The sequence below is a fragment of the Crocodylus siamensis genome, chromosome 5 (assembly GCF_052110815.1).
Source record: "Crocodylus siamensis isolate JL-2025a chromosome 5, ASM5211081v1, whole genome shotgun sequence".
Classification (NCBI taxonomy): Eukaryota; Metazoa; Chordata; order Crocodylia; family Crocodylidae; genus Crocodylus; species Crocodylus siamensis.
The window spans coordinates 10,944,248-10,961,738 of NC_143399.1; the positions used below are offsets into that span (position 1 = coordinate 10,944,248).

A 17,491-nucleotide genomic window follows, 5' to 3' on the forward strand; every position below is an offset into this window, starting at 1 on the left:
TTCCCAGGTTCATTTATTCCACCTCCTTTTATTCCATAGGAGCAGTTGAAGCCATTGTGAATTGACTGGTCCTGTGTAGTTCAGTGTCTCTTTTGGACTCCATTCCAGGTTGGGATCCAGGTCAGCTATGAAGATCTCTGCAGCGGCGAGCAGTGGAACGTATGCAAAGCTTATGCTACCTTTGTTGCACAAACCACATCAAACACTAAGGTAAGAGAAGACCCCCTCCAAAGCTAGAGCTGCTGTCACTTCTAGTTCTGGGTCATGGGGAAGAAATCAAGTTGCTGGCATTGTGTGGAGCTGCTTCCAGAGTCTGCCTTGAGATCTCTTGCAAAGATTTCCATGGTTGTCATCAGGTGTTGGGTGACTCACGGTTGTCATCAGGTATTGGGTGACTCAGTATTTTGATCAGGTATTGGGTGACTCAGTATTTTGATCTTGACTTTGAATATCCCTAATGTGGCACCTTGAATGGTACACACCTGGCGTGACATTTGCAACACTGCATTTGAATTGTTGGCTCTAACAGAATAAGTCTCTTGCTTGTACTTTTGCAGCATTTATCACAATCCTTTGGCGTGGAGGTATGTAAGAGGATCCACTAGGTTGTCTTCTATTGAGTGTGTGTGTAATAACTGTCAGCCTGGGTCTGACTGGCCTTTAGGTGTTACCCTACTGCAAATGTGAAATAATAATACTGCAGGATTTGCTGGACATCTGTATAAACACTTTTTTTGACTAGCTGCCTCCCTAGCTGGGCCCTGTTTATAGTGAGGCCTAGATTCTCAAAGGGTTGTTAAGTCTCTCTATAAATATTAACAAACAAATGGCATTTCTGTGCTTTTCCTGAAGCACTCAGGATTCAAATATTCTTGTAATAACTACACTTACTTCCTGACCCCTGGTGGTTATTAAAACCCTACAGTGCAGGTGCCTGGAGGAAAGCCACGGTGTCCTAGCCAAATTGCTATTTGGGGAATGTTTTTTTAACCAAACTCCTCCAGCCAGTTGAAGCAACCTCCACTTCCCGTCCCAGGTCAGTGTGTGGTAGTCAGCCAGCTGCCATGTAGCACACAGCTTTCCAAATTCACATCAGCAGCTGAAGGAGGGGTTTCTTTAAGAGGAGGATGCCTGAGACTCAGGAGATCCAGATTGTAACCCTGGTTTTGCTTCAAGTCTCGTCGCCTGTAGGCAAGTCGTTTCATGCCACCCTGGTGCCTCCTTGAAATCAGGTTGGCCTTTCCCTACCTCGTACACAGGTGTCTTGTGGCGTATCAGATTATTATAGCTCTGACTGATACGGAGGCAATGTGGCCTAACAGAGCAGGGCACTGGCCATGAACTTGGATGCCCAGTTTGATGCCCAGCTTTGCCTCTAACTTGTTGAGTGACGGCTAGTCTCTATGCTTTTTATTTTCATCCTTTGCCTCCTCTATTTGACCATAAGATCTCCAGGCCAGGGATTGTCTCTTGCTGTGTGTCTCTACAAAGCCTGGCACAATAGGGCCTTGGCCACAGTTGAGGTCTGTATATGCTACAGCAATACAGGTCATTGTTCGTATTGGTAAAGAGCACCATGGTCCTCTGATGAAACAGGCTTTGGACACAAAGGACGTATTGATGCTGCAAATACTGTGCAGTTGGGTTCTTTTGGAAGATGGTGTCATGGAGGAGCTGCCCCTTATAGAAAAGTTTTCCGGTTCACCCAAGACATTGGGGCCCATGACTAGAAGTATCATCTAGACCAGGGTCCCAGACCTCTTGAACCAAGGCAGTGGACCACTGTGCACTCTTCCTGATGTGTGACATGGCAAATGGGGAAGCTCTGTGCAATCAGCTACACATGCCCTGTGTTTTTCCACTCTTCCTACAAAGCAGCTTCTGCTTGCCACTGCTGGAGACCAAACTCTGAGCTAGGTGGACCTTTGGTCTGGCTTGGCATGACCCAAGTTTGCCACCTGCAATGGTGCATTCATGGTTTGGGAACCACTGAGATGCATGAGCTCTCTAGATCAGAGATGTCCATCTTTTACTGCCACGTACCCTGTGGGCCACACCAGCAGGAGCCACATACTACATGGGTCATACCAGCATGACCCATGGGCCCTTCAGGCTGCACCCTGCATGGTCCCTCCTTCTCCCACTCTACCAGGTACACACTGGCACCCTAGTCTTACCCTCAAGTCCCTGGCTGCAAGCTTTGCAGGCACCATGGGCTGCACTGCATTGCATTGCACTGTCTGTTGTGTGGGGGCAGGAAGCAGGAGCTGGAGGGGGACAGAAACCCTGGCTGCTACTGCAGCTGGAGCAGTGGGGAATCAGCAGCTGCGTGGGAAGCCAGGGGGCACAGATTAACCCTTTACAGGCCACCAGTTGGACAGCCCTGCTCTAGATAAAGCCTGGTAGTGATGTCTTACATGCTCCTCAGGGTTCCCGTTGAAGTGTTTCCCTGGGAAACAGCCTAGGTAGGAGCAAAGCTGAATACAGACTCTGCCAATCCCTCTGAGGCTCTACTGTCCTGTCCCTTTGTGCCTAGATTAAACTGAAGCCAGTGATTCCTCAGACAGAAGAGGAGAAGACCGAATACAGCATCGCAGCCGAGCGCCGCCGCATGAGGCTGGTCCACACTGATACCATCAAGGATCTTCTTAGTAACAGCTCCTTCCAAGCTGGTAACTTATCCTGTGGGTCTGTCATCCCTCTGTCCCATGGGAGTCTGTGCCGGGCATTGGCCCGATTGCCTTGAGCTGGGGACAGAGAACAGTCTGGGCACATCTGTCTGCAGCAAAGCAGTTTCACATCTGGCATTTGCTTATAAAACCCTGGAGTTTGGAGGTGGTCTTCCATGCATGGCAGACCACATGCCTCTCCCAGTATCCCTGTGAAGCGGGGCACTAAATATTGTCCACAGGCAAACACATAAAGTGAACCTGACATTGCTACGCAGCTACTCGCTGGTAGAGATGGGGCAAAAACGTGGCCCTTCCTAGCTGTCGGCTCTGTATACTGTTCTCCAGCCTTTGATCTCTGTCAAGTGTCTAACAAGCCTGGCCTGTACCCCAATCCTGTGAAGTGCTAATTGTTTATTGAGGCATTGTTACGTTTTTGGCTTGGCTTATTACTTTCACCAAAAGGCTTATTGGTGCCGCCCTGTCCTGGCAGGCTCCTGGGAGGATGGTCTACAGCACAAGGTGGCACAGCAGGGCCTTGTTACAGGCTTTACCACTGACCTGGTTTTGAGCAACTTCTGCTGCTCTCTCTTCTTACCCAGTGGGGTAGAACAGCTGTGTTCAAGGCCATTTGCTAACATTAGCAATCGGCTTGAAGTCTCTTGGGTGGGACATGCCATTAGGACCAAGTGGGGATGTTAGGCCAGGCTGCAGAGGCTAGCCAGGCCTGATCCCTGGACCGAGGGTGCATGTGAACCGGTCGCTCGGAGCAATGGAGAACGTTCCCAAGGACGGTCTTGCCCTACCCATCATGTGCTCGTGCTCTGCTCACGCCAAGCTCATAAATGAGGCAGTGAAGCTACCCTGAAGGGCTGGTCCATCCCCCCCCACTTGCACGCACGCACACACACTCTGCTTTTGAGCCCCTTGTTTGTGTGCTTGAGATTTGCACCAGGGAGGAGGAGGAAATTTTCCTCATTTCCAGGTTTGGCCCAGGTAGAGTGGGTTGGCAGGACCTGCTTCTTTGTGGCCCTCTCAAGAGCTCTGTGAAAGGTGCATAGCCATGTTTTACTCCCTGGGTTCAATGGGTACAAGGTCTCCAGGCCCCGTGTTAAGGAAACCTGGTGTTTTCTTTGAGTGGGGGAAAGGTTCATAGGTAGCCCTCACCTGACCGCATAGTAGGTGTTACACAGGTGAAACAGGGAGTTCTGGATTCAGTGTGGCTGTGGGCTGGGAAGTGCTCAGGCATTGTGGGAGAAGAGGGGACATGAGGTTTTTGTAGACAATGGTCAAGCAATGACTGACACCACTAAGCCTTTCATCAGCCTAGCAGGCCCCTTTTTTCATGCTGCTGTGATAAGCCAGTGTGTTTCTGCCACCCCAGAGCGTGAGACCAGAGACTGCAAGACTATGGTGCCTGCTGGACAGACCCGGGTGGAGAGCGTGGAGCTAGTGCTGCCCCCTCATGCCAATCATCAGGGAAACACCTTTGGTGGGCAGATCATGGCCTGGATGGAAAACGTCGCCACGATAGCAGCAAGGTGAGGCTTGGGTTCCTCCGTTAAAGGGCAGCTGTCGGCAGGATCTTTTGCCTGGGACGGGGGTCCAGCTGCATATGCTCTGTGTGCCTTTCATTCCTGTGGTAAGTATTACTGCATAAGACATAGTACTATAGCAGGGCACAGCCACCCCATACAGCAGTTTGGGAGGCCATTGCAGGGTGTCCTGCGATTGGAGTGATACAGGGAGTTTAGGGTGGGTGCAAAATAATGACCCGGCCAGGATTCGGGCCCCCGGTTGCAAGGTGCTAATTCCCTCCTACACGTCAAAAACGTGCTGTGTTTCATGTGCTGTTTCCTGACTTGAAGTGGCCTGGACCTCAGGTTTCAGTTTTATCCAAAGACGCAGAGCCTACAACTGGACAATAACTCGACAGCTCATTTAGATGTGGGGTGCTATTAACTCTGAGAGAGGAGAGCCACCACTTTGTCACCAGCAGTCCTTTGTAGTGACCTCAACTTGTGGATCTTGTGTCTCCTGCTAGGTAGGTCTAACCCTTGCACTGTGAGGTGGGGCAGGCTCCTCTTGCCTTCTCCAGGCTATTGGGTCTGCAGCCACCCAAATCTTGAACAGGTTCGCTGGCCAAGGGTTGCCAAATTTAAATTTGCCTGCTTCTGTTGGATATGAGAGGGAACTTTTTAATGATGAGGGCGATTTAAGACATTGGTAGGAGAGATTATGGGATCTCTGTGCTGGGAATTGTTAAGGGCAGGTTAGTCAAACATTGGTTTGGGATGGTATAGATGGGGATTATCCTGCCCTGAGCAGGGGGATGGACTAGATTTGGCATCTCAAACCCTCCCACCCTTTTTCTATATTTCCACAAAGTCTTGTCATGATGCCATCCTCATTTTGGAACCAGAGGCTGTAACCTGTTGCTATATGAGGTCCAAAACACATTGAATCATTGAATCACAGAAGTCGGGTCAGAAGGGACCTTGTAGATCTTCAAGTCTGACCCCGCCTGGGCAGGAGAAAAACTGGGCTCCAATGACTCTAGCCAGGTAGGCATCAAGCCTCCTCTTAAAGACCCCCAGGGTAGGAGCCAGCACCACTTCCCTGGGAAGTTGGTTCCAGATCCTAGCCGCCCTGACTGTGAAGTAGCGCCTCCTGATGTCTAGTTTAAACCTCCTCTCCAACAACTTGTGGCCATTATTCCTTGTTACCCTGGGGGGCATTAGGGGAAACAAGGTCTCTCCCAAACCCTTCTGGTCCCCCCTAGTGAGTTTATAGACGGTCACCAGGTCCCCCCTCAGTCTTCTCTTGTGAAGGCTGAACAGGTTCAGGTCCCGCAGTCTCTCATTGTAGGGTCTGCCCTGTTGTCCCCGGATCATGCGAGCGGCCTCCTCTGGACCCTCTCCATGCTGTCCACATCCCTCCTGAAATGCGGCGCCCAGAACTGGACGCAGTGCTCCAACTGCAGCCTGACCAGTGCCGCATGGGGGGGAGGATCACCTTCTTGGCCCTACTTGAGATGCATCTGTGGATGCACGACAAGGTGCGGTTAGCCCTGCCAACCATGACCTCGCACTGCTGGCCCATGTTTACCCTGGAGTCAGTAATGACTCCAAGATCCCTTTCTGCCTCCGTGCTCTCAAGAAGGGAGTTTCCCATCTTATAAGTGTGCTGCTGGTTACTACTGCCCCAGTGCAGCACCCTGCACTTGTCAGTATTGAAACGCATCCTGTTTATGTCAGCCCACCCCTGCAACCTATCCAGGTCTCGCTGCAGTCTTTCCCTCCCTACTAGCATGCTCACCTCACCCCAAATTTTGGTATCATCAGTGAATTTAAACAAGTTGCTTTTCACCCCGTCGTCCAAATCGCTGATAAAGAGATTGAACAGAGCGAGCCCAAGAACCGAGACCTGGGGGACTCCACTGTCCACTTCTCCCCAGGTCGAATATGACCCGTCCATCACCACCCTCTGAGTACGACCCTTCAGCCAATCTGCAATCCCTCCGACTGTGTAGGCATCAATGCCACAGTCACCTAGTTTTTTAATGAGGCTGGGGTGGGAGATGCTGTCAAAGGCCTTGCTGAAGTCCAGAAAGACTACGTCCACAGTGTCACCTGCATCCAATGCTTTTGTGACCTGATCGTAAAGGGCAATCAGGTTGGTCTGACATCTGGGATCTCACAATAGTCAATAGGCCTCGCTGTGTTAGAGGTCAGGTTGCATCGTTGGAACAGGTCATGTATATGGCAGGGAGGGGCCATCACTGGGGGGGCTACACCTCAGTTGCTCAGGGATGCAGGGGGGCAGTCAGGAAGGCCAAGGTGGAGATGGAACTGGGACTAGGGACCTGGATCAAGGACAACAAGAAGTCCTTTTTTAAATATGTAGGGGCTAAAAAGAAGGTACCGGGTAACGTTGGGCCTCTGCAGGACACTCTAGGAAATCTGATGGTTACAAAGCTAACCTTTTTAACAATTGCTTTGCCTCCATTTTTCTGAGCAGGGACTGGGTCACCCCCCCCCCCCACCAGGACCCCCATAGGCCCCAGGGGAGGCGCAGCTAGGCCAAGGGTCAGTGAGGACCGAGTCAGGGAACTTCAGGAGGGACTGGGCGTGTTTAAATCAGCTGGTCCAGACGATCTCCACTCCCGAGTGAAGGTGAGGGAATTAGCTGCGGTCATTGCGGGCCCCCTGGCACGGCTGTACGAGCACTCGTGGTGCTCTGGTGTGGTGCCAGAGGACTGGAAGAGGGCCAACGTGGTTCCCATCTTCAAAAGAGGGGGGAAGGAGGACCTGGGAAATTATAGGCCAGTTAGTCTTACCTTGATCCTGGGTAAGCTTTCTGAAAGAATTATTCTGGCACACGTCCACGAGGGGTGAGCGGGGGAGATCATGCTTAGGGGCAACCAACACGGGTTCATTAGAGGCAGGTCCTGTCAGACCAACCTGGTGGCCTTCTACGACCAGGTCACCAAATCCTTAGACGCAGGGGTAGCAGTGGACATCGTCTTCCTGGACTTTCGGAAGGCCTTCAACACTGTCTCTCACCCCATTCTCATTAAGAAACTGGGGGGCTGTGGTGTCGACCCCACACAGTCAGATGTGTTGCCCACTGGCTGGAGGGCCGCACCCAGAGAGCGGTGGTAGACGGGTCTTATTTGACCTGGAGGGAGGTGGGCCGTGGGGTCCCCCAGGCCTCGGTCCTCGGGCCTGCACTGTTCAACATCTTCATCAGTGACTTGGACGAGGGGGTAAAAAGCACCTCTTCAAATTTGCTGAATGACACTAAGATGTGGGGGGAAGCGGGCACACTGGAAGGGAGGAATAGGCTGCAATTGGACCTAGACAGGTTACAGGGGTGGGCGGATGAGAACAGGATGGGATTCAACACTGACAAGTGCAAGGTGCTGCACCCGGGGAGGAACAACCGGCTCCATACCTACAGGCTGGGGACTCCCTTCTCGTCAGGGCAGAGGCAGAAAAGGATCTTGGAGTCATCATTGATGCCAAGATGAACATGGGCGGCAGTGTGGGGAGGCAGTCAGGAAGGCCAACCGCACCTTGTCCTGTATCCACAGATGCATCTTGAGCAGGTCCGGGGAGGTGACCCTCCCCCTCTGTGCGGCACTGGTCAGGCCGCAGCTGGAGGACTGCGTCCAGTTCTGGGCACCGCACTTCAGGAGGGATGTGGACAACATGGAGAGGGTCCACAGGAGGCCACTTGCATGATCAGGGGGCAGCAGGGCAGGCCCGACGAGGAGAGGCGACGGGACCTGAACCTGTTCAGCCTCCACAAGAGAAGGCTGAGGGGGATCTAGTGGCCTGTTACAAGCTAGTCAGAGGGGACCAGCAGGCACTGGGGGAGTCCCTGTTCCCCCGAGCACCGCCAGGAGTGACCAGGAATAACGGTCACAAGCTGGCAGAGGGCAGATTCAGGCTAGACATCAGGAGGCGCTACTTCATTGTCAGGGCGGCTAGGATCTGGAACCAGCTTCCAAGAGAAGTGGTGCTGGCTCTTGCCCTGGGGGTGTTTAAGAGGAGGCTGGATGAACACCTTGCTGGGGTTGTTTGACCCCAGTACTCTTTCCTGCCAAGGCAGGGGGTCGGACTTGATGATGTGCTCAGGTCCCTTCCGACCCTAGAAACTGTGAAACTATATCCAGGAGGGATGGGAACACCCGGCTGCCCCAGACTGAGTTAGTTGGCTGTTGTTGTACTTCCTTCTGTCAACGTATGGGAAGCATAATCCACATGGGTTGGCTGTAGCAGTATGTCTCCCATAAGGGACTCTTGCCATGTGCATTGAAAAGCACTTGTGGTGTGGTGCTGAGCAGCGTTTCTGTACTCTGCCCCAATAAGCGACCTTGTGCTGTCTCTTGATCGGGGCAGATTTTTAGTGGGTGCTGTTGTGATCTTGGAAACATTTCTTTCTAAACCTTGGAGGAGGTCAGAGACTAACACCATTTGTCTTGGACCAGTCAGCATGTGTTTAGTACATGGCACCACAGAGGCAGCAGTTATGGCTTGTGGATGGTCCCCTGTGTACTATTCCTTGGGAAGGGAAGTAGTGAGGGAGTTAAGTGCTTTATCCCAGTTTTCTCTGTCTATCCTTGCACATGGTTTTTGAACTTCAGATGCTAACTCTGAATTTTCTAGCTAGTATTCACTGAAAACCAAGTAGTTGCTATTCCAAATTGATGGGGGAGCATGAGCTGTGGTCCCGGAACAGCTATACTTGAAGGGTTTGAGTTCAGATTTTAAGCATACTTTTCTGCATCTACTTAATTATAAAATGTATTTAATGTATCCAAAGTTCCAGGCACATTGTGATGGACTAGACAGTGCGATGATACCATCAGCCAGACAGTTACGTTCTCACTTCCGTGCCAAAATAAATGTGGGCCCAAGTCCACGTCTTCACTTGGGCTCCAACCAAGTGCTAATGCTGCAGTGCGGTACCCAGAGGAAGCTATGCTGTAAAGCTGTGTTGTGGGCAATATGTTTTAAACCAAGCTCCTTTCCTTCCCTGACTCTGATGAAGGGAGGATTAAGGCTTGTATGGCCTTTGAGAGGAATAGGATGGTTTGAGTGTGCCCTTCTCCCCTTGTCAGAGAATGGCTTGGAAAGACCTGTCTTGATGACCTACTGGGAGAACTGTGCCAGGTTTCCATCCTGGTTGCACTCACCCTAGACTGGACGATAAAATGATGCTTTTCCATTGCATGAAATGATGATTAGCCATGATGTTGGATGGGAGGGACAAGAGATTTAAGGCTTAACCAAGAGGGATGCTTAGACGGATGAAAACGGAGGGGTAGATGGACCTCAGCCGCAGCCTTTCTGAGCAGATAGGAGCAGAAAATTGGTTGAAATATCTAAGGCTTGCTGGGTACGGTGTAATGGGAAAAGCTGGCCCAGCGTTAAAACATATTTTGGTTCTGAGCTCTTGTCCTTTGGCGGAGACCACTCGACTGCATTTGCTGTTTCATCCACTACAGGCCGGCAGGCCACAGCTATCTGTACGGTGTCATTAGGTCAATGTTTTTCCCCTTTTTGATACCTTTTGTAATCTGATCTTGTTCCCATCCTACAGCCGGCTGTGCCATGCCCACCCAACTCTGAAGGCCATAGAAATGTTCCATTTCAGGGGACCGTCTCAAGTCGGGGACCGCCTCCTGCTAAAAGCTATTGTTAATAATGTATTCAAAAACAGGTATGAACCTAGCTGGCTCTGATGTGGGCTTGGAATAGATTGTGGGGGGGAAAATTCAGAAGTTGGCTTTCTTTGTATTTGAAGATTAAACTGCTGGCTGATTGATTTTGCACGAGGGAAAAATGACTGAAAAGGGAGGTGGTGTTGATGTCATGTGCCCGTTCTGCTCAGTTTTGGTGCCTGAGCCTACGTAAGGAGACTAGGTCTGAATAAAGAGACATGATGTTCCCCACTAAATTATTGAACAAATTACTGACTCAGAAATCGGCTTGATACAGGACTTAAGGCCAGCTTCCAAGACTGAATTTGAATCAGCCTGGTTTAAAATCTAAAAACCTTTAAATGGGTTCAGGGCAGACCAAAGTCAACTGGATAAACCTGTGGAAACAGGAGGTCGAAAGACCTATTTGAACCATCTTGTGTGTCATGATCAGTGACTGTGCATCTTCGTTTTAGTTCTGATATGGGTCTCATTTAAACATCAGAGGGAGGAAAAGTAGATTTCACTGGGAGTGTTTTAAACCAGACGTTATAGGGTCTCTAGCTCCTCTTGGAAACCATGCGTGTATCCAGTCCTACTTTTCTATGATTCTCTGAACTCCTTTTAAAATCCCTGGGAGTCTGTGATGAAATTTGCTGGTATCTAATCTTTGTGAGCAGAAAAGGTCCCACATGCCGAAAAGCAACAGCAAAAACCAAGGGGAGAAAAATTCATAAATTCCACTGTTTGTTTTTAACCAAAGTGTCAAATTTTCATGAAAATTTCATCAAGTTTCAACAAATTGAGCTCCCCCCGCTCAACTTTTCTTTCTGTTCACATCTCTTTGACCAAGCAGCTCTAATCCCAGGAGGCCTTTCTCAGGCTCCTGGGCAGATAGTGGTAAATAAGTAATGTATGGAAGGCCGGATTTCTTTAGCTAAGTCAGGGGTGTTGGTCTAAGGACATGGGCAGACGAGGTTCTTTGGGTAAATCTGATATAGTCAGTGGTTCTCAAATGTTTCTTAGACTTGAGGCACCCCTCGTTAGACTTGAGACTCCCTTGGAAAATCCCAGCTCTTAGTTTCACTCATTTTTTGACTACAGAAAAATAATAGAGTGATTCTTCTATGCCAGAGAACTTGGAAAGGCCGCAGCAATTCAGAATATTTTTAATGCTTTAGATTCCTATTTGAAACCTCAGGCAGACGGGGTCCGTTGAGTAAACCCAGTATCTTTTCTTAGACCAACTAAAATAGTTGGGGAAAATTCTTCTTTGCAAGCTTTTGGGTACAAACACCCTTCTTCAGGCTGAGGAAACCGCTGAGTTTTTATCCTGCACCCCTAACAGTGCTAACATTGTGTAGCACCCCACAGCACCCTTGAAAGAATCTCAAGGCACCCCAGGGTGCTACGACACTCTGGTTGAGAATCGCAGACCTAAGCAGTAGTGTTTCTTTGCAGCAGACACAGCATTTTATATGCTTCTGTTCTTGTTTTATATTCCCAGCATGGAGGTTGGGGTATGCGTAGAAGCCTACGGACAAGAAATGAAAGTGAGTCGAAGACATATCAACAGTGCCTTCATGACCTTTGTTGTCCTAGATGAAGAGGGCCAGCCCCGTACCCTTCCAGTGGTTGTGCCAGAACCTGGGGTAAGACTGGAAAACATAGCTGAGGCAGCCCGGAAAATGGCCTGGCTGCATCTGAGTCCCTTGTGTGGTGGTCCTGAGGAGCAGAGTGCAGCTGAGCCTTGTTTTGTCCCAAGCTTTGAAAGGCTCTGATTTTATTGCCTTATCTGATTTTGTGCAAGACAAGTGCAGTTTATGATGATGGAAATCAAAGTGTTCAATAGCGAGGGAATTAAATGGATTGCTCTGTATAAATAATAATAGTAATAATAATAATAATAATAAAATAAACCAGAGATTGAAATGTATTAGCCATGCAGGACTTAATAGAATATTGCTTACTCTTTTGATCTCATCTTTCTTGCCATTTACTGGAAAGAATGAAAATCTATTAGGCTGTTTAGTTTTCAGAGCCTCTTAAACCATATTTTACTTGCATGCCATTATGCTGAAGGACATGTCATATAAACAGGTTTAGAACAAGCAGGTGTATATCTCAGGGTAAATCCCCAAAGAAGAGAGCAGCAAAGATATCTTCTGCTAATTTAATCTGGGGCCACATAGGTTTCAGTCATCAGGTATGCTGTGTTCATTAGCTGTATAAATATCATTGTGACCAGGGAGTACAGCAGGACTCAAGACCTTCCACTTTTGATGCTTTGCCTTGTTTAATTTTGATGGGTGGAACCAGAAGCTTATTACAATATAGGTGGCACGTGGCAGACTTTTATTTTTGACTGGGTAAGAAGCCTTGGGTTCGGGCACAGCAAATACTTGCATACCTCAGGACAGGTGCGCAAAGGTCATTGGGTGTCTAAAGGTGCCCACCTCTGCCCAACCAGCCTTGTAAAAGTCCTGAGCTCCCATTGAAATCTGCTGGGCTTAAGAACCTAGGAGCCCACTATACAACTGCAACTGCACCGCGAGTTTGGCCCCCTTGCACCTGACTCTGCTCTCATCAAAGTCGATGGGAGCTTCACTATTGGCTTCAGGGCACAGAGTCATAGTCATGGGGTCCTATGGCTCAAGGGGATAGGGGGACCTCAGGGGTCTTCTTTATTCCTAAACCATCCCAGACAAATACTAATCCAACCTCTTCTTGAAAACCTCCAATAAAGGAGACTCCACAACCTCCCTAGGCTACTTGTTGCATTGTTCAATGGCCCTTTAATCTAAATCTGCCTTGTTGCCATTTAAACCCGTTGCCTTGTATCCTGACCTCTGCAGCAAAGGAAGAACAGTTGTTCACCCTCCCCTTTATGGCAGCCTTTCAAATATTTGGAAGCTGCTGTCATGTCACCACCTTAATCTCCTCTTCTTCAGTCAAGCCCTTATCTCTTCAATGGAGCTATTCATGTGTTTGGTGAGTGCAGGATTCTGGCCTTGGCTAGCTAACTCCATGTGTAGTCAAGTATGCAAAAGAGCATTCAGCTGTTAGCAAAGTACCAGAAACCATTTATTTACCAGCCCTCCAAGGCCTGTGTGACCCTAGAGAGAAATGCTTTAAATTAAGTCATCAGTCCTTTGTTACCAGAAGCCCAAAGCAACACAGCACACGCTTGTATACTTCTCTCTAATAAGTGCTTAATATTCTCTCCTTTGTTTTGGAACCGGCGAACTCCCTACTCCTCTGCATTCGGTTTCTGGCAGGGTTCAAAGCTACATGGTTCTACTTTGTGCCATCTATCAACTGCATTCATGTCACCAAGGAACTGGCTTTCTTAATTGGCACTCTCTCACCCCCTGGCGGCTGGCTGGCTGGCAGGTCCTAAATGCTGTTGCAGTAATCGGCTCTAGATTGACGTGACTTCCATGCCTCTACCGCTGCTAGGGACAAGTTCACTAAAAGATGCTAATGACTAAGTAGTGGCGGTTGAATGGTGTAACCTGCTTCCAGTCCCTTTTGGGCCACAGATGAATATTATGATGCCTATTGTCTAGTTTACTAAAGAAAATTTGAATGCAGGACAATTAACTCTTAATTTATAACGTGTTTGGAAAACTCATTACATCTGTTTTAAAGCGTTCTGTTAGGGCTCTAATTTCAGGAGGTTGACTGACTTTTTCAGTTGAAAAAATGGCGATGAATTCACTGGGATAATCGGAATTTTAATGCAAATGACAGCAGAACTGGAAACAGTCCCTGTAAGTCAGCTGTATCTACAGATCTGGAAAATCGGCAGAAATTAATACTCATTGTTTACAGTGACTGGCAAGCAGAGGCAGGGCCTAGCAGAGTCTGGCAAGGGGGCATGGAAGTCATGCAACATGGGGCTGTGGCCAGCATCCTTTATACTCGTATAGCTGTGCAGGGCTATTGGCCCTGCTCTGACCGTGAACCGTAGCATGCTGCTTCATCCCAGCCATGATGGACACAATTGGGCAGCTTTGTTGGTACCATCTGTGCTCCTGCAGTGTTGCTTAGCTGGGAAAACCTTGAACCTATCCTATTCTGCCTTAACTGGGGATATAAACTTCAGATGTATAATGTAAGTGCCATGATATATGGAAGGCAAAGCACTCTGGGATGGGCTGCTGGAGATTTGGGTGAAAGGACACAGCAGGGAGTTTGCATCTCTATTGCAAAAACAAATCCTTTTAAGAACACTGTTTCATGAACTGGTTCGAGGAGGGCAAGCCTTTTCCAAGCTGTCGGCAGAGCCAAGATGCTGTTTGTTGTTCCAGTTGCCTGCCATGCTTTACACTTCCATTGTGCGAGGGCAAAAGATTTCAGAGCTAATCTTAAGCAAACTTAAGTTGTAAGATGGATAAGGGCACATTTCCATTCCTGCACCGTGCATGTCTCCTGCATAGATAGTGGAGATCATGGGGCTATTAATTCATACTTTTCTTGGAAATTTGTTTCTTATTGAACACTGTTGGTTATTCCAGCCCTCCCACTCCCCCCACCACACACACACGCGCACACACACACACACACACGGCTTAACCTAATAAACCTGTTTTTGTTTAACAGGATGGAGAAAGACGGTACAGAGAAGCTAGTGCTAGGAAGAAAATTAGACTGGACAGGTGAGTGGAAAAGAACAACCTCGAATTAAAAATAGCCCCACACACTGGGCAATATGGTGATCTATAGAGAACATTATGGTTCAGCCCAAGTTCTGCTCTGAATGAATGTATGTAGACAACTCCATAAGAGCTGAAATTCAAGTTTTTATATATTGGGGAAAGGGAGGAAGGAGGGCTGCGCAATGTGGTTCTAATATACTAAAAAAAAAAAGAAAAAAAAGTCAGGGGTCAATCTTGAGCTAGCAGCCTGTCAAACTAGTGTACTTTAGGGACAGTGGTCCAGTGCCACACCTAGGAGTGATACAACTAGCATCACCCCGGCCACATTTGACTCCCTAACCAGAATGACCAAGTGATCCACCTACAGCTAGGTCAACGAGGGATAAGTCCAGAGCAAGGCTGACACTCTCGCCCCTAAATCTGTAGCTAGATGCTCTCACGAAGGACCCTTTAATGATAACAGATATGTAACACCTCTTGCATGTCGATCTGGAACATTGGGGTGTGACATTGGGAAGGCTTCACTGTCCAGCCTCCTCCATGAGGTGGGTATGAGAAAATAGATCAGCATTCAGGAAACTTTCTAAATGCCACAAGGCAGGCTGCCTTCCTTGGCCAGCTTATTGTCTGAAGCAGGGGCTCGTGGAAAGGGACCTGTGGGAAGCTCTAATTTGGACGTGGCCCTGTGATGATTTATTTTGCAAATAGAGTCTCTGTTTGCTTGGCTTTGGCTTCTGTCTTTGGGTCACATCAGAAACCTCTGCAGCCTCCTGTTAGGTCACTGGGAACAATCAGAGCATTCATATCTGTGTTACCCAGTCGTCTCTAATGTATTAGAGTATCTAGACTGGGACCAGGGTGAGGATGCGAGGCTAGGCTTCCCAAGACAATGATGCTGCATTAAAGCCATCTTGAGAAGGAACAGTGTGAACATACAGCCTTTGCTAGGGAAGGGAGAGCAACATCCAGCGTACAAGGGAGTGCTCACTGCAGCACCCCGAGTACATGGTCCAGAGTACAAGGGTGTGATGTACACACTGCATCAGATGTAAAGTTGAATACATGGTAATGTCTAGATATCATGGTAAGTAATGCACCATCTCTTTAAGTAAGTAATGCAGAATAGTAATGGAAATGAGGAGTATGTTGAAGCACTGCTCATCTTGGAGATGCTTCATAGGCGTTCACTTTTACCTCCCTTCTGTGAGCCAAGGAGGCTCATTTATTTATTATCCTCACTCATCATCTTGAGGAAGCTGAGGCAAAGAGAAGGGGCTTGCCCAGGAGCCTGGCCAGCCTGCATCCAGGTTAGAATTACTGCCTGTGACTTTCTTGGAGCAAAAAACAAAACAGTGAGATCTAGTAGGTAAAAGATGGTAGAAATAAATGTGTGGAGCCAGTGGGTCCATGTTGGGATGCTGCGGTGCTTACTCTTACTAACCTCGCCAGGGCTTGGCACTTGTTCCTGACTCTGTCATGCAACTTGTGCCAGTCGTTGTCCTTCTGTGCCTTCATTTCCCCATCAGTTAAACAGGTGATTGTGGTACTTCCCTCTCCTTTTAAAGCTCTTCTAGAATTAAGGTTGGAAAGTGTTGCTGCAGTTTGTGCCAAGAAGTCTTTAAGGCAACATCTTTGGGCTGTTGTTCCTGAACAGGCCTTGTAGTCAAAACTTGACAGCCGCTCTTTCTCTCTCCAGTCTCTAGCTAAGAGAAGAACATTTCCTTGCTGGAGGTCGGAGTGGCAGTAACCGATACTATTCTCTTTGGTTTCCATAGGAAATACGTCATTTCCTGTAAACAGACCGAAGTCCCGCTGTCTGTGCCCTGGGACCAAAGCAACAAGGTAACATAAATGTTTGTGGTTGTTGGCTCTGTCCTCCCCAGTAAGCCCCATGCAGTACAGTAAGGCCTGGGGGCTACCTGGAACTTATGTCAAGGCTTAGGTTTGGGAAATTTGGGAAGGTGCAGTGGGCACTAACCAGCACCTAAAGATCCTTTCCAGCCAGTTTTAAAGGACCCTGTAACAGTGACGGGACTGAATAAGAAGTGTTATCAATGATAAACCACTGTCTGTAGAAACTGGGCAGACAGAAACATGCAACTTTTATTGGCCAATGCAACGGGCATTGTAACGATTGCCGTGAAGAGTTTAATTGGAAAGCTGAATTCCTTTTTAACCTCTGACTTCCCTTTTAACTAACTCAGCGTTCAAGTAGCCGTAAGTCATACTGTTGTGTGGGCTGGGTTTGGTTGTAGGAAAAGCAGTTCAAAGTGGCTCCTATTGTGTTTACTTGTGTTCTGCATGTAGGTGTATCTGAGCTACAACAACGTGTCTGCACTGAAGACTCTTGTAGCGAAAACGAACTGGGTACTCGCCACAGAGATAGACAAGGTATTGAAGCCAGCTTTGCCCCCTGCCCACAGGTCAGGGACTTTCTGCTGTTGTATGGAGAACGCCCCTTCCTTCTCTGCCCCGGGAGCTGGTTCAGTCATTCCTTCTTCCATCCCAGTACTCCAAACCTCATGTATCCAAACATGCTTGATTGAGTGGGATTGTGCATAAAAAGCTCATGTTCATGGAACATGTGGTTAAGTACTAGCAAGTGCAAATGCGTTTGAACTTGCACCCCATCCACACATTCCTATGTGTGACAGCAGTGCAAATGTAAAGCATGTAGCTTTCAGAGATGCCCCTGGAAAGGTATCCAAAGGTACCTGCTGTCGTTCCTGAAGTAAAGCCAGCTCCTCCTTAGCTGCTAGTAAAATCTAACTGATCCGACTCTGCTGCTCTGAACACCTAGACCACGGACGTCATCCTGGAGACTTCTCGCAGACTCCTGCTTGTGTTTTACTCCCATGACTCGATGTCACTAGTGCCAGCTCAATTAAAAGGCAGGTTTTGTGCACGGTCAGCCAGGAGGTCCCTTCCAGCTCTATTTTTCTATGATGTCC

At 48.5% G+C, this 17,491-nt stretch overlaps 1 protein-coding gene across 4 annotated transcripts in view; it reads left to right on the top strand.

The window, feature by feature from the left end:
* Positions 1-17,491, top strand: part of ACOT11 (acyl-CoA thioesterase 11) — an 89,090-nt gene that overhangs the window by 65,833 nt on the left and 5,766 nt on the right. For all 4 annotated transcript variants that reach the window (XM_090048560.1, XM_090048556.1, XM_090048557.1 and 1 more), the window contains 8 exons: positions 109-210; positions 2,537-2,672; positions 4,054-4,210; positions 9,780-9,899; positions 11,387-11,531; positions 14,485-14,540; positions 16,316-16,382; positions 16,848-16,931. In XM_090048560.1, coding sequence (XP_089904686.1) covers positions 109-210; positions 2,537-2,672; positions 4,054-4,210; positions 9,780-9,899; positions 11,387-11,531; positions 14,485-14,540; positions 16,316-16,382; positions 16,848-16,931 — 867 coding nt within the window. The remainder of the gene's footprint in view (positions 1-108; positions 211-2,536; positions 2,673-4,053; positions 4,211-9,779; positions 9,900-11,386; positions 11,532-14,484; positions 14,541-16,315; positions 16,383-16,847; positions 16,932-17,491) is intronic.